The following is a 17690-nucleotide window of genomic DNA, read 5'->3' on the forward strand; positions in this document are numbered from 1 at the left end:
ATTTATATGACATTGTAAATATAAATTATAAATAATATAAATATATAATTATATATAATATGACATAATTTTATATACTATATAATTTATATGTAACATTTTATAATTTTATAGTTTATAATTTCATCAACTAACATAAGTCAGGGAAATGAGAAAAGTACAAACATGCGCACATACATACACATAAACACACACCAAACAGATGCGTTAGGCAGGGTCATTATTCTCATTATTAGAGATGTGAATATATATATATTTTTTAATTTAAATGCTTGGGGAATCAACCCCCTGATGTGAACTAGGCAGCCCAGTTGAATTCTCTCCTCCTCAGTAAGGCAGGAAGGAGTCCTTCAAGAGCCGCTCCAGCCTTTCCATCTGTTACATTGAGTGACTTGACCTGATCATTATGGGCTTCAGCTGCAAAGGGTCATTTACCTCAAGCCCCGTTTTCATTTCATAATGAATGTGAAGTTGAAACCTGACTGCTAACATTCAGTCTGATGGGTTCATATACCCAACACACAGCCTTTCTGTGTTCTATGAGGCTCTACAGTGGGTGAAAGTGGTCATGTAAATCTCCTCTTGTACCATATATTCCAATCACATATCAGGTAAATGGGCTTTGTTAATGACTTCTAAGTTATAATCACGGGTAATTTTGATTGGGTGCCTGTTCCTTAAGCAAAACAAGATAAAGAAAGAGGCAAATACTCTAAATGAGGTTGGACCAATACAGGGTGAATTGAGGCCTGGTGATCTGAGTTTTGTTTTTGTTTTTTTTTTTTGCACTATGTGATGTCTCATCCTAGCTTAAAGTCTACTTCCATGCCCACTTTAGCAGAAAGGCACATTAAATTTGTCAAGCAGAGTTACTCATTCTGTATTCTCAACACTAATTTTCACTAAAACCTGTATACAAGAATATACATTGATGATTATCCTAAATTTAATTTCACTGATTTTGGCTTATTGTTTTAGCTTTCTAAATCTACTGCAGTTGGGAATCCTAATTCAGCTGCTTTTCTTTTAGCCTTGTTTTAGCTACCAATCTCTATATATATTATCCTTCATTGTTCTTTTCTACAGGATTGTTTGTATTGTTCTTATTTTTTTGTAGGAACTATTTAGTATACAAATTTTTATTGATTATTGATGCTCCAAATAATAATCTTTTTGTTAGCTGACTTTTCAATTTATTTTTTTAAGCTTATTTATTTATTTTGAGAGAGAGGGATTGAGAGGGCACAAGTTGGGAAGGGACAGGGAGAGAGAGAGAAGGAGAGAAAGAGAATCCCAAGCAGGCTCTGTGCAAAGCCCTAAGCAGGACTCAAACTCACGAACTGTGAGATCATGACCTGAGCCAAAGTCAGAAGCTTAGCTGACAGAGATACCCAGGTGCCTTTTCACTTTATGGTTTCTTTTGATGACTAGAAGTTCATTATTCAGATATCAATTTATTTAAATTATTAACTCTTTTCCTTTATGGTTTTGTTCTTTGCATCTTAAAAAAGGTATTCTTTTTTTATTCTGGTATCTTAAGTATAAGAGTTTTAGTATTGTGCTTTCCTTCCGCATTTAAGTCTTCAGTCTACCTGGAGTTGGTTTGTGTAGGATGTGAGGTAGGGATCCAATTGTACCAACATCAGGACTCTTCTTGAAAATATGTTTTCTCTATTGTGATACTATCTCTATCTTACATCAATTTACCATATATGAATAGATTTTATGGAAGCTCTATTATGCTTTATAAATCTTTTCACCTATTCCTGTGCTAATAACACACTGTCTTCATTTTCTTTTCTTGAAGTATATTTTTTTTAAGTTAATCTTTCAGTGAATGCCTATGAATGGTAAATTCAATCTTGGCCTGAAAATATCTTTATTTTATTCTCGTTGTTGAATTTTCATTTTAAAGTATAATAGAATTTTAATTTGGTAGGTAGTTTACATTTAGTGCATTTTCCCAAGTATTTAACTTATCACACTACTGAATGAATATGTTTTCTATATATTTTTCCCTTTATCTTATTTACTTTTTTACTTCTGAGTCTCTCTTCATGCTAATTTATTGTTTAACAGTGGTTTACTCCTCACCAAGTGATCCCTTGTGGGAAGGCAAACCAATCTGAATAAGCTTAGAGTTCTCACCTTCTCTTGCTACTGTTATATTTCTTTCCTCAGCATTCATTGCTTTCCTTTCCTGCCTGGAAATTAGATACCTGTGGTAGACTGAATATCTATATTATAACCTCTTTCACTCTATGCAAATATAAGTGAGTGGTGTGAGGGAGTAACAAATAGAACGTTTCAGCTGGGAGAGAAAAATTCTTTGCATAAGGAAACAAATGCAACAGGCCAGAAACTGGAGCAAGCCTCACCAGTATGAGAAATAGTCACAAAATCTAATGTGACCCACAAAGGTAAACAAAAGTGAACAAAAGCATTTTGTATAAACCAGTGAGTCTTTCATCCCCACTCAGGAATCATGGGTCTGAAATACAGAGATCTTAGAGCATTTAAAAAGATCGTTCTCCAAAGATAAGTAATTAATGTTCATTTTATAGTGAAATAAATTAGAAGCTTGCCAATATCAACTGCCAAAGAATGGTGAGTAGCTGGAGTCAATGATTATCAGTCTGTCTCCTAGGACCAAACATCCAGAAACTTTCAGCATAGGAGAGAGACATTGTCAAAACATTACTTACTGATGTTGAGGTTAAGAATCTGCCTCCTGGAGAAGGGGAAAGATGGCGGAGAAATAGGGAGCTCTGTACATTTCACTCCCTGCCCCCCCCNGAACCCTTACGGAACCGCAGGAGTTTGGGAGGAAAAGGAGTCAGCCTCTGCTGAGAAAACAACCTTATAGGTTTGTGAGTGCGAACTGGGGAAGATAAAAATGGGCTGCACCCGGAGACATGGAGAGAGCCCCCTTTGCAGGGAGCCACGGTGAGTTGAGGGGAAAAGAAAGAGTGGCTGAAACTGCTCAAAGAACTGTCCCTGGAGAAAAGAAAAACCTCGGCTTGAGACAGAGAGCAATCCGGTTCTCAGCTGTGGTGCTAACTTTGAGCTGGGTGACCTGGTCCCAGGCAGCGCCAGGAGAAACTGCTCCTCTGCTCTCCAGCTCGATCTGGAGGGGAAGCAGCTCCGCCTGAAACTGCTCCACTGCTCTCCCCGCTCGGCTCCATCCTCAGTGGGGAAATGGCAGGCTTGAAACTGCTCAGAAGGATTCGGCCTGCGGGTTTATATTTCGGACGGTACCAATAAAGCACACGGACTAAGATCCGGAAATGAAGCGTGGCTTGGGACATAGAACATGGCCCACCTTGGCTACACCCACGACACAGGGAAATCGAAGCCAAAAGAGTGATTTGCAATGGTTGGTTCGAGAAGGGACTGGGGCACCGCCATTTTTCTCCCCACAACCACCAAGGCGAGACCTCAGGGAATGGCCTGCGGGAGGCAGTGGAGGCTAAGACCTGCCTACACCAAACCTGCCATTCCCTGCTAGAGATCTCCTTTCTTTCATTCTTTCTTTCTTTTCTCTCTTTCTTTCTTTCTTTCTTTCTTTCTTTCTTTCTTTCTTTCTTTCTTTCTTTCTTTCTTTCTGGAGCCTGGGGCAAGACCAACATGGATGCACTGTTGTGATTATTTTTAGATCAATTGTTTCTATTCAGATATATTTTCCCTTGTGTCATCTGTATCCCTCCCCTCTGCTGGACTGGGCACTCTGGTCATTGGTTTGCTTAAACAGTCACATTTAATCCATTCTCTAGCTGTATATTCTATACCTCCACCGCTACCTTTCTATCTCTCTCCCTTTCTGGAGTAATCAGACTATATAGTTTCTCTGAGTAACCTTATCTTCATTTCTTTCTCCCCGCCTCCTACCCTATTCTCTTCTTTCTCTCTCTGAATTAAGCCTCTTAGTCTCTCTGCCTGGTCATTACCAATTTCTCTGTGCCCTGTCATTTCTCTCTTTGTATATGCTCTTCCATTAGCACTGCATACACCCTGCTCTTTATTTGTAGCTGAGATTTCTGGTTTTATGCTATTAGACTGTCTTTGTCTTTTGGGTTTTCTTTAATCTTTTCTTTCCTTTTTACTTCTTTATCTTTTGTTTTTATTACTTGTTTTTCCTCCTTTTTTCCATCTTTTTTTTCTTTTTCTTTGTCCATTTTGGTTTGCTTGTTTGTTGGATTTGTCTCTGCCTTTGTGTGCCTTTGTTCCCTGTGTGTTTGTCGGTCTGTTTTTTTTTCCCCAGGGCTACCTCAAGAAGCAAGCCAAAGTACACATGGTGCAGAGTCCCAAATACCAATAAGAATAGGAAATAAAATAACCAAAGTCTAAACAAGAGAGACCAAGAGACACCATTCAGAGAACACTTCCTGAAAGGACAAGCCCTGGACAGTCAAAGAGCCTTCTTTAATACAGCAGTACTTGCAGGTGCAGAGCACATAACAAGCCTTTAAAACTAACAAGAGACAGAAAGCTAGCCAAAATGACGAAACGGAAGAACTCTCCTCTAAAGAAATTCCAAACAGAAATGACAGCTAAAAAGCTGCTTAAAACAGATATAAGCAACATAACTGAACAAGAATTTAAAACAATAGTCAAAAAATTAATTGCTGGGCTAGAAAAAGGCATGGAAGACATCAGAGAAGCTATTGCTACAAAGACTATAGACCTTAAAAATAGTTTGATGAATTAAAAAATGTTATAAATGAGGTGCATAATAAAATGGAAGTGTCCAATGCATGGATTGAAGAAGCAGAAAGGAGAATAGGTGGGTTAGAAGACACAATTATAGAAAAAGAGGACCCTGAGAAAAAGAGAGGTAAACTGATCCAGGAACATAAAAGGAGAGTTCGAGAGCTGAGTGATACAATCAAACGGAACAATATCTGTATCATAGGAATTCCAGAAGAGGAAGAAAGAGGGAAAGGCGCTGAAGGAGTCTTTGAACAAATTATAGCCGAGAACTTGCCCAATCTGGGGAAGGAAACAGACACTGAAATCCAAGAGGCACAGAGAACTCGCCTCAGATGTAACTTGAATTGATCTTCTGCACGACATATCATAGTGGAACTGGGAAAATATAAGGACAAAGAGAGAATTCTGAAAGCAGCTAGGATAAAAAGACTCTAACATACAAAGGGAAACCTATCAGAGTGGTGACAGACTTATCTACTGAAACGTGGCAGGCCAGAAAGGAATGGCAGGATATCTTCACTGTGATGAACAGAAAAAAATATGCAGCCAAGAATCCTCTATCCAGCAAGCCTGTCACTCAGAATAGAAGGAGAGACAAAAGTCCTTCCAAATAAACAAAAATTGAAAGAATTCGTCACCACTAAACCAGCCCTACAAGAAATCCTGAGGGGAACTCTCTGAGGGAAATGTTGCAAGGAACACAAGATACCAGAGACACCACCACAAGCATAAATCCCACAAAGGACACGATGACTCTAAACCCATATTTTTCAATAATAACACTGAATGGAAATGGACTAAATGCCCCAATCAAAAGACATAGGGTAGCAGAATGGATAAAAAAACAAAATCCATCTATTTGCTGTCTACAAGAAACTCATGTTAGACTGGAGGACACCTTCAGATTGAAACTAAGGGGATGGAGAAATATCTATTATGCTATTGGAAGTCAAAAGAAAGCTGGAGTAGCTATATTTATATCAGACAAACTGGACTTTAAAGCAAAGGCTGTAACAAGGGATGAAGAAGGGCATTATATAATAAATACAGGGTCTATCCATCAAGAAGAGCTAACAATTATAAATGTCTATGCACCGAATTCAGGGACACCCAAATACATAAAACAATCACAAGTAGAAACAGTCTTACAGACAAGAATGTACTAATATCAGGGGACTTTAATGCTCCACTTACAGCAGCTAGACAGAAAATCACTAAAGAAACAATGGACTTGAATGACACATTGGACCAGTTGGATTTGACAGATATATTAGAACTCTATTCCTGAGGCCATGGAATTCACTTTCTTCTCAAGTGCGCCTGGCACATTCTCCAAAATAGATCACATACTGGGACATAAAGCAGCCCTCAATAAATATAAAAGAATTGAGATCATACCCGCACACTTTCAGATCACAGTGCTATGAAACTTGAAATCAACCACAGGAAAAGTCTGGAAAACCTCCAAAAACATGGAGGTCAAAGAGCACCCTACTGAAGAATGAATGGGCCAGGCGCCTGGGTGGCACAGTCGGTTAAGTGTCAGACTTCAGCGCAGGTCATGATCTCATGGTTCGTGGGTTTGANTAAAGACAGTCCTAAGAGGAAAGTACACTGCACTCCAGGCCTACTTAAAGAAATTAGAAAAAGCACTAGGACAGAATCTAACAGTGCACCTAAAGGAACTAGAAGGAGAGCAACAAGAGTACCCCAGACCCAGTAGGAGAAGAGAAATGATAAAAATCAGGGCAGAAATAAACAATATAGAATTAACAAAAAAAACAGCTGAACAGATCAATGAAACCAAGAGTTGGTGGTTTGAAAAAATAAACAAAATTGACAAACCTCTAGCCAGGCTTCTCAAAAAGAAAAGAGAGAGCACCCAAATAGACAAAATCATGAATGAAAATGGACTTATTACAACCAACCCCTCAGAAATGCAAGCAATTATCAGGGAATACTATGAAAAACTATATGCCAACAAATTGGACAACTTAGGAGAAATGGACAAATTCCTCAACATACACTCAGTACCAAAATTTACACGAGAAGAGAGAGAAAATCTGAACAGACCCATAACTAGTGAGAAAATCAAAACAGTTATCAAAAATCTCCCAACAAATAAGGGCCCTAGGCCAGATGGCTTACCTGGGGAATTCTACCAGACATTTAAAGCAGAATTAATACCCATTCTTCTCAAGCTATTTCAACAAATAGAAATTGAAGGAAAACTTCCAGACTCATTCTACAAAGCCAGCATCACTTTGATTCCCAAGCCAGACAGAGACCCAGCAAAAAAAGAGAACTACAGGCCAATATCCTTGATGAATACAGATGCAAAAATCCTCAACAAGATACTTGCGAATCAAATCCAACAGTACATAAAAAGAATTACCCACCAAGATCAAGTGGGATTCAGTCCTGGGTTACAGGGCTGGTTCAATATTCGCAAATCAATCAATGTGATACATCACATTAACAAAAGAAAAGATAAAAGCCATGTGATCTTGTCAATAGATGTAGAAAAAGCATTTGACAAAATACAGCATCCCTTCTTAATAACNAAAGAGTGTTGGAAGTCCTAGCATCAGCCATCAGACAACAAAAGCAAATAAAAGGCATCAGAATTGGCAAAGAAGAAGTCAAACTTTCACTTTTCGCAGACGAGTTGATACTCTGTGTAGAAAACCCAACAGACTCCACCAGAAGCCTATTAGAACTGATCCATGAATTCAGCAAAGTTGCCGGATACAAAATCAACGTACAGAAGTTGGTTGCATTTTTATACACCAACAATGAAGCAACAGAAAGAGAAATCAAGAAACTGATCCCATTCACAATTGCACAAAAAGACATAACATACCTAGGAATAAACCTAACCAAGGATACAAGATCTCTATGATGAAAACTATAGAAACCTTATGAAGGAAATGGAAGAAGACACAAAGAAATGGAAAAACATTCCAAGCTCATGGGTCAGAAGAATAAATATTGTTAAAATGTCATTACTACCCAAAGCAGTCTACACATTCAACACAATCCTAATCAAAATTGCACTAGTATTCTCAAAACTAGAACAAACTATCCTAAAATTTGTATGGAACCACAAAAGACCCCGAAAACCAAAGTAATATTGAAGAAGAAAACCAAAACGAGAGGCATCACCATCCCAGACTTTAGCCTCTACTACAAAGCTGTCATCATCAAGACAGTATGGTATTGGCACAAAAACAGACACATAGACCAATGGAACAGAATAGAGAATTCAGAATTGGACCCACAAATGTATGGCCAACTAATCTTTGACAAAGCAGGAAAGAGTATCTAATGGAAAAACGGCAGCCTCTTTAACAGATGGTGCTGGGAGAACTGGACATCAACATGCAGAAGAATGAAACTAGATCATTTTCTCACACCATGCACAAAAATAAACTCAAAATGGATAAAGGACCTGAATGTGAGACAGGAAACCATCAAAACCCTAGAGAAGAAAGCAGGAAACAACCTCCTTGATCTCAACCGCAGCAACTTCTTACTTGACACATCCCCAAAGGCAAGGGAATCAAGAGCAAAAATGATCTCCTGGGACCTCATCAAGATTAAAAGCTTCTGCATGACAAAGGAAACAATCCGTAAATCTAAGGGGCAACCGATGGAATGGGAAAAGATAGTTGCAAATGACATATCAGACGAAGGGCTAGTATCCAAAATCTATAAGGAACTCACCAAACTCCACACCTGAGGAAAACAATTCAGTGAAGAAGTGGGCAGAAGATATGAACAGACACATCTCCAAAAGGGACATCCAGATGGCCAACAGACATAGGAAACAATGCTCAGCATCCCTCCTCATCAGGGAGATACAAATCAAAACCACACTGAGATACCACCTCATGCCAGTCAGAGTGGCTAAAATGAACAAATCAGGAGACTCTAGATGCTGGCGAGGATGTGGAGAAATAGGCACCCTCCTACCCTGTGGGTGGGAATGTAAACTGGTGCAGCCCTTCTTGAAAACAGTGTAGAGATTCCTCAAAAAATTAACAATAGAACTCCCCTATGACCCAGCAACAGCACTGCTAGTAATTTACCCAAGGGATACAGGGGTGCTGATGCATGGGGGCATGTGTTCTGCAATGTTCGTAGCAGCACTCTCAGCAATAGCCAAAACATGGAAAGAGCCTAAGTGTCCATCAACGGATGAATGGATTAAGAAGATGTGGTTTATCTATACAATGGAATACTAGTTGGCAATGAGAAAGAATAGAAATCTGGCCATGTGTAACAACGTGGATGGACCTTGAGGGTGTTATGCTGAGCGATATAAGTCAGGCTGAGAAGGTCAGATACCATATGTTTGCACATATAGGTGGATTAGGAAGAACTTAACAGAGGACCGTGGGGGAGGAGAAGGGAAAAATAGTTGGAGAGAGGGAGGGAGGCAAACCATGAGAAACTCTTGAATGCTGAGAACAAACTGAGGGCTGATGGGAGTGGGGGAGAGGGAAAGGGGGGTGATGGGCATGGAGGAGGGTACTTTTGGGATGAGCACTGGGTGTTATATGCAAACCAATTTGACAATAAACTTAGGAAAACAAACAAACAAACAAAAAGAATCTGCCTCTTATTAGATGTATTGGCAAATACAAGTAACAAAAGAGGAGCTTGTAGTCTCCCTACAGCAATAGAAAATTCTGAAGGCTGGATGAATGAGCTCTACTAGCACATTTCATTTGGATTTCTTTTCTTCTCAACTTTTAAATGTATCCAGTACAAATAATCTCCAGTGTAAATGGTGAAACTTCATGGTAAAGGAGTGTCACATTGAAAACAATCCAAGAAGAGTCATATGTACAAAGTATTTTCAGGACCTATAATTTATCATCAGCCTTCTTCCAAAGATTAAAATGAGAATACCTAGCACTTATTGAACATGTACTGTGTGCGAGGTACTGCGGTGTTCTACATGGAGTATATTTAGTCCTCACAACAGGTATATGAGATATATACTATTACCATTAACTTCGTATTACAGAAGAGGAAAGTAAGGTGCAGAGACTAAGAATTTGTCAAGGTTGCTCAGTATGTAAGTGGTGGAAATGTGTTTCTAACTTAATCAAATCTGTTTAAGTTAAGAGTCTTTCTTCTTGGGGCACATGGATGGCTCAGTCTGTTAGGCATCCAACTTCTGCTCAGGTCATGATCTCCCAGTTTGTGAGTTCAAGCCCTGCATTGGGCTCTGTGCCGACAGCTCGGAGCCTGGAGCCTGCTTCAGATTCTGTGTCTCCCTCTCTCTCTGTCCCCCTGCCTCCTGCCATCTCACACTCTGTCTCTCACTGTCTCTCAAAAATTAATAAACATTAAAAAAATTTAAAGTCTTTGTTCTTAACACCATGAAATACTCATTTGTTTTCCATAGTTTGTTTGATATCAGCTGCTTTCTCTCCATCCTCATGAAAATTGAGTATAAATAAGGCAGGATGGTATTTGTGTTAGATGAGACTCCATGTGGCTAGCACAGAAAACCCAACTCAAGCTGGAATTAACAACAGATTTAGATAAATGTACCGTCTTCCAAATGAAAACTGGACCTGAGAGAACACTGTGTATTGATTGGCTGACACATTCTTCACCAACCACACACTGCAGCAAAGGAAATGATAACTTGAATTGCAGTTTGGGCTACTCTTGAAGCCAGGGATGGGGACAGTTCCATCAAAACTGAACGGCTGTCCCTTGAGGTCAGGTGAGGGAAATGGGAAAATAAAAGCATAGGAAAATGAAAGAAAATAAGTCAGAGTTAAACAAATGGAACGTTTACTTTCTTGGCCAGTAAGATTAACATGTAAATTAAACATAAAGAAGGATCAAGATTAGATTCTACATCTTAGAAAACGTCCACTGACGATTTGTGAATTAGCTCTCTATTGCTGCATTGAAACAAATGATTCCAAAATTGAGGTGCTTAAAACATGAGACATTTATTTCTGTAGGCTGGTAACTTGGGTATAGCTTTGCTGGCTGAAGTTCTTTTATTTGGTTAGCTGGAGGAAGATCTTCCAAGCTCACTCAGGATAGTTGGTAGAATCTAGCTCTTCCTGTTGGACTCCAGGCCTGTTGCACTGAGACAGTTTCCTTGCCAGAGGCCTGTGGGCCTCTCCACAGGGCAGCTCATGACAGGCACCGGCTTTCTGCAAAGCAAATAAGCAACAGAGCAAAGGAAATGTCCAAGACACTCTTTTTTATTACCTAATCTTGGAAGTGACACCCTATCATGTCTGCCGTATTTTATTCTTTAGAAGTGAGTCAGTAAGTCTACCCACTTTCAGGAAAGAGGAATACATAAGCGTGCAAGTATCAGGCATAAGCAGGGGATTGTTAGCGGCCATCCTAGATGCTGCCTACCATAATGCGGGCATTGGTGCATCTGTGTGCGCATTTATGTTTGGGGTTGGTGGGTGGTCTGTGGTCTCACATGATATGGGTTCAATGGAGCACTGAGTTCTTATGGACTTTCCTGTTAGGAGCCTTAGAGGGATAAAATGGTGGTCATAGTGTCTATAGGAAAAAAACAACCTTTGCAAATTGAGAGTTTGAGCCAGTTTAATAAAGGGACTATTGTCAGGGCACCTGGGTAGCTCAGTCAGTTAAACGTCTGATTTTGGCTCAGGTCATGATTTCACAGTTTGGGAGTTCGAGCCCCACATCAGGCTCTGCTGTCAGCACAGAACTGGTTTCAGATCCTCTGTCCCACTCTCTCTCTGCCCCACTCCCGCTTGCATTCTCTCTGTCTCTCTCAAAAATAAATAATAAACATGAAAAAATTAAAAAGGGAGCACCAGTGTGGCTCAGTTGCTTAAGCATCCAACTTTGGTGCAGTTCATGATCTAACATTCGTGGGTTCTAGCCTTGCCTTGGGCTTTACACTGACAACTCGGAGCCTGGAGCCTGCTTTGGATCCTGTGTCTCCCTCTCTCTCTGCCCCTGCACCTTCCCCCCCCCCCCGCCCCCCGCCCTGTGTGCCCTCTCTTTTCCTCTCTCTCCCTCTCTCTCAAATATAGATAAACATTTTAAAAATTTAAAAAATTAAATAATAAAGGGACTACTTAAAAGGGTATAGGTAAGCATAGCAAAATTGCAAAGGAATGGTGCATTACTCCTAGGCTTGTGACAGAATGACACATCATTACCCTGAGGGCTGAGGCAGTAAAGGAGGGAGAGGTTATGAGAAGTAGGACAGAATATCCGTATGATAAGATGCCAGCTAGGAGTTACGACTTTCCACCAAAGGAGGCAGTCAGCCTATGGCATCTCCACAGGGAAGGTACCAGGGGAATAAATAACATTGGCTCATTCTCCACCCAGTCTCCTGCTGGCACTACCCATTGGCAGAACCCGATTAGAATCCAGAAGGCAAGAAAGTCTGCTGATCTCGATACAGGTCAGCCTCCAGGGTACAGAGTATGTGGGAAGGGTCAAGAAAGGAACGGAAGGACAGAAACTAAGTGAATAATTATAAGGAACATCATCCCCCATGATAGACAGAGAGGGAGAAACAGGCTTACCCGATGAGGTGTTGTTTAGAGCAAGTTAGAAGGAAAGGTTTGCTGGCAGGGATGGGTATTGACCATCAAAACAGGTTTTCATTTAATTGTGTCTCTTGAAGAACCCTGAAGAATGGGAAACACACATCCATCCCTAAGAAATGATTTGGGCAAAATTGCACTGATGGGAGGAGCCTAGGTGGCTAGGATGACTTTGAAGGGTCCTTGTAACTTGAGGATTCTGTGTTCCAGGGGGAGTGATGGAAATCAGGAAACAGGATCTTCTGCAAAATATTCCCAACGCTTTGAAATGGAAATTAGCCTATTCCAATTTAGGAATCAAATTAGGCCAAATAGTCAGGGTGTTAGCGGGTTGTGCTCGTCCCTGTTTGAAGTGGCAGCTAAAGAACGGACGCTGCTTTTTCCTGGATGAAGCAGGATCCCACTCAGCCTGTTTTCATCTTGACTTAGCACCTGCTGGCTTGGAGTGGTGTCGCCCAAGCAATCAGGCAGGAGGCATGTGCCAGGAGCTTGACCTCCTGTGTGTGCTGCCCCTCCCCCGCGCCCCATGACAGCCTCTCCTGATATAGATGGACAGGGCTGGTTTAAAATGACAGTCTCAAGTTCGTGTAGAAAGAGAAGGCTAATTCAAAGAAACAGCCAGGCGTGCTTCCTTCCTCTGTAGGAATAATTATCATCCGCTTTCACCATGACCCACCTGGGAGCCCATTTTGCCTTTCGATCCCGCTGGCAGAAGACCGACGATGAACTCTGTCGACATAGCATGTCCTTCATCCTTCACAAAGCCATTCGCAATGACTTCTTTCAGAGCTATCTCTACCTGCTGGAAAAAATTCCCCTGGGTAAGTGAGTCAGAGCTACTAGATAAGGGACCAGAAAGAGGGGACTGTGTGAGGTCATGCAAGAGGAGTTAGAACAAGAACGTTTTTCAGATAAAACAAACCCACCACCAACGTCAGTGGGCTTACATGCTCCAATGGCATTCTTTCTTGCAGGGCGCAAAGATTGGGTGCTGCCTGGCACGTCAGGCCTCTACTTTGGGATTTCCATGTACCCTCAGCTGCTATGATTTGCTTCCTGGGGTGCTGGTTTGCCTGAGTATCAGGCTTACAGAAATTCAATTCCTGCATTTTAGAGGACATTTTTAATATCTAGAAAAATCAAGACGAGGGTAGGTTAGGTAACACAAAGATGAGAGCATTAATGCGGTAGTATATCAATTAAGAGTTCAAAAGAAAAACTAAATCAGGATAGATCAAGGTGTGTGTGTGTGTGTGTGTGTGTGTGTGTGTGTGTGTGTGTGTGTAGGAGCCTACACTCCACATACAATCCTTTCTGGCTTTCCTGAGTCACAATAATAGCCTAAAAGGAGAAAATTTTAGTTTGGTTTTTGAATATTAAGAAAAAAAATGGGGGCAGTGGTCTGTCTCCATTTTTGTTATTTCCTCTAGCTTTCAGGGAATTAGACAATAGGGTAATAAAAAGCTTATCGGTTTGTCTACACTACTTTTCTCAGCCTCTGTGAAAGTGGTTCCTTCAAGGAACTCTTAACAGCATTGAAGAGGAAATAACTGGCGATTAAAGAGTGAAGTGTCCCTCTTTGATTTATATTTTCTCCCAGTGAAAGCACAATCAGTATGTATCAGCCCCAGTCTGTTTTCTTAAGGCTGTCTCAAAGCCCCATTGTGCCCTTGATGCAGCCAGGGTTTCCAGACATCGTAGGAACTACATACTTCTTTGTATTGCGTTCCAGAAACTAGATGCCAGCAGCCTACCAGATCTTTCTTTTTATAAATTCTTTTCTGAAGGGATCTTTAGTTCTAGACATACAAATACTTTCATCTCATACTTCTACAACGTTTCTTAAAAATTTTCCCTATTTATGATTTTATTTGATCCTCACAGCCACACATGGGATAGAAAGGAAAGTAGCATTATTTTTTCCCTCCCACCTTTGCACCTCCACCCTCACCCCCCACCCCCCATCTTATTTTTTCAAGTGGGGAAAAGAGAATCAGAGATGACGGGATCTAATCTAGACAGCAGAGTTCATCTAGATACCAAAGCAAGAACCCAAAACTGGGGCTCTTTCTGGTAGATCACACTGCCCATAAGTAATTCTTTTAGGATGTGTCATGCATCTCATTTGTATCCGAATGGAAGAAATGAGAGCAGTCCATTTGGAAGGTGAGAATGTTCTGGTTGCTCCGCACACTAGCAGAGCATTGTTTTTCTGGAGATAATTCTTGAGTATCTTGAGACTCCATCTTAATAACAGTAGTTTGGTGGCCTTAGCTACAGTAGTCTGGAGAAAGATATCAATTACAATTACTAAGATACTCACTAAGGGGCAAATGGCTCCCAAATTTTAAAAATAATTACTAGAGAGAAAAAGGAACACCCCCCTGAACGTAGCTGAAGGTGAATTAAAAAGGAATCTTTTCAGTATCACTTGAAAATCAGATGAAAATTCATTGGGGACAAGTAGACTATAATTTATGTTTGGTCTAAGTCCCCCCTCCTTTTTTTTTTTATCTAATAGAATCATTCTCATTTTACTTATTTTTCTCTTCTTTGAATGTGCTGATGGTTTATCAATGATTTTCAATCTTTTAAAAATGATTAATAAAAGACAAACATGTTGGCAAAGTCTTCTATGGAAGCCCAATATAAAACAGGAAAAAATGAAAATTTTCTGCTTTCGGTTGGACACAGGGTCTATTCTCTGTTCCACCCCCTGGTCTCATCAGTGGCTCTGGCTCCATGACAGTAGACACTCATTTATTTTTGTCCTCTTCTTTATCTATATGGTCAGCATTTACCATGGTTCTTGACACAGAGAAAGAACTCAATCAATATTTGCTCACAACAGATTAAATGTTTCATTAGTAATACTTAATTGCATGTCACTAAAGTCTTGAGTTCAAATTCTGGCACTGCTACCAAGAGAGAAGTCACCAAAGTGAATGCAAATTACTGAAGTCTCTGAACATCATTTTTCTGAAAACCACAGAGCATTTGGAAGGATTAAATGAGAAAATAGTCAATGCTCAATAAGGATTCATTTTGTTTCTGGTTTTTTTTTTTCTTTTTCTTCTTAGAGCCAGGCCTCTTTTAATGTCACCATCTAGTCTTCCTTAGAATAGGCGTCACCAAAGATGATAAGCTGAGCTCACCATATGAGACTTTCCAGGCAGCAGTGGGTATTAAGCTTTTTCGTTTGAAACAAAAACTTAGCCAGTAGATGTTCTCCCTCCCCAGCTCCACTCAGGAGTTTTGGAATTGGCTTCCCCTCCTTTTGATGACTTCAAACTTCATAGAAATGGAAATAAAGCCCCTTTGCTAAAAGGTTAGGGAATGGCTACTGTAGGGTCTACACAGAGAGTTTGTTGTTGAGGGTAATTATGGGAAGGATGGCCGCTAACTGGACTCTTTGATTTCTTGTTTCCTTCCTCTCTCTAACTACCCACCTTAGGTAGCCAGACCCTTACAGCACACTATGCAGGGACCTTCAGTCATTGGGACATTTGCTGAAAGACCCTCGGCTAGCTTCAGAAATTCGTGGAGAAGCAAGAGCGTGCATACTAAAAATCTCCAATGAAGGCGTAGCTATGCTGCTGAATACAGCCTTCTTCAGGAAGGAATGGAGCAAGCTTATTGCTGTTCTAAGTGTTTTGCATGTATTATCTCAGTGTATGCTGACAATGTGCCTTTTAGGTGGCACTGTTATGTCCCCACCTTATATCTGAGGGACTGATGCACAGAGGAGTTAAGTAATCTGCTGAAGGTCATGTGGCTCTGGGTGGTGGAGCGGGATTAGGACCCAGGCAGTCTGACTCCAAATCTGCCATTTTTGAACCTCAAAATCATGCTGCCTCACAATGAAAATTGCAACTTCAGTTAAGTGGGCAGTAATATAAGTTTTACCACATCTTTTGATTTAACAGGAACATAAAACCTAGGCTGTGAAGAGCATTGGCTTTCTACTGAGATAATCAACAACATGGGCAGGCCACAGGTGCGGCTGGGGGCTTGGAGCGAATGGATTTTCCAAAGGTGGCTGTTTGCGAACAGATGGGAAGTAAATAGGAAGACAATTATATATACATCTCCAGTTTGTATATCAAGGCTCGAGGAGGCTTATGCAAGGGCTGGTGGAGATGTTCCTATAAGTGAGCCACTCAGTAATTCTTCTAGCGCTACTCCCCAGTGTATTTCCAAGTACACAGAAGTCACTGACTATTTATTAATTAAATATTGAGCAAGTGTCTAGCACTCCTGCACTTTGTTCAAGTCTTAGTCTAACTTCGCATTTAGAGCAGTGGCTCCACAGAGTTCAGCAGAATAGGGGAGTGGTGGGACCTGGCTGTGACCCTTCGTTTCTGTGTGATATTAAATTACTAAAGCGTTCTGAGTCCCTCATCACTCATCTGCAAAAAGATGAGTATAATCTCAGTTTTGAGTTATTATTGTGAGGATTAAAAGAGAGAATGTGGGAGGAAATGATAGGAAAGTGTGTAGTACAGTGCCTGGTGCGTGGGAGGTGTCCACCGGTTCTTAGTACCCACCCTTTACCCTTTCTAGAAGAGTAAGTCTCTGAGGAGGAAATTGATAACAACGGTCACCTTTTTGCCATCACAATTAAAAGCTAGAGTTAATAAAAACACTTCCTGTAAGACATGTGGGACTGCCGAATAAAACTCAGCATATAACCTTTGGGCATTTTTCAAATTGATTTCACCCCTGTGGCCTGCATTGCCGTACAACCCCCTGAACAGTGATGCATTGTTCAAATCTTTACTGTTCCCTTTGCAAGGTTGTGAGATTATTTTTCCCTTTAAAGAAATGGAGAACCAGATAATTCTCCTTTTTATATAGCTGACTTTCAGATACACAGCATGAGATGGATGAGATGTGGGCTTGGGGTTTAAATAGACTTAGGTTTAGGGAAGCCTGGGTGGCTCAGTTGGTTAAGCATGCGACTTGGGCTCAGGTCATGATCTCATGGTTCATGAGTTTGAGCCCCGCCTCGGGCTCTGGGCTGACAGCTCAGAGCCTGGAGCCTGCTTCGGATTCTGTCTCTACCTGTCTCTCTGTACCTCCTTCACTTGCACTTTCTCTCTCTCTCTCTGTCTCCAGAATAAATAATCAAACATTTTAAAACATTTAAAAAATAGACCTAGATTTAAGTTTCAGTTGTGTCCTCAGTAGCTACTCGATCTTCGGCAATTTAGGTAACCTCAGGCTGCCTTGTGCCCTTCCATAGATAATAACATCTCTCTCACCTGTTCAGTTAGACATAAACGCTTAGCATAGGCAGGACACACTCCATGTGTGATCAATGATAGTTACTGTTTTCTTATTTCACGGGTATGCCTAATTAGGAATTAGAAAGATATCCTACAAACTATATCA

The 17690-nt window shown here is 40.6% G+C and overlaps 1 protein-coding gene across 1 annotated transcript in view; it reads left to right on the plus strand.

Annotated features, from left to right (window-relative positions):
- Positions 1-17690, plus strand: part of NTMT2 (N-terminal Xaa-Pro-Lys N-methyltransferase 2) — a 62469-nt gene that overhangs the window by 31156 nt on the left and 13623 nt on the right. The window contains exon 3 of the mRNA XM_077779925.1: positions 12940-13117. Coding sequence (XP_077636051.1) covers positions 12964-13117 — 154 coding nt within the window. The 5' untranslated portion in view covers positions 12940-12963. The remainder of the gene's footprint in view (positions 1-12939; positions 13118-17690) is intronic.

The sequence above is a fragment of the Crocuta crocuta genome, unplaced genomic scaffold (assembly GCF_008692635.1).
Source record: "Crocuta crocuta isolate KB4526 unplaced genomic scaffold, BGI_CrCroc_1.0 scaffold322, whole genome shotgun sequence".
In the NCBI taxonomy this organism is placed as follows: Eukaryota; Metazoa; Chordata; class Mammalia; order Carnivora; family Hyaenidae; genus Crocuta; species Crocuta crocuta.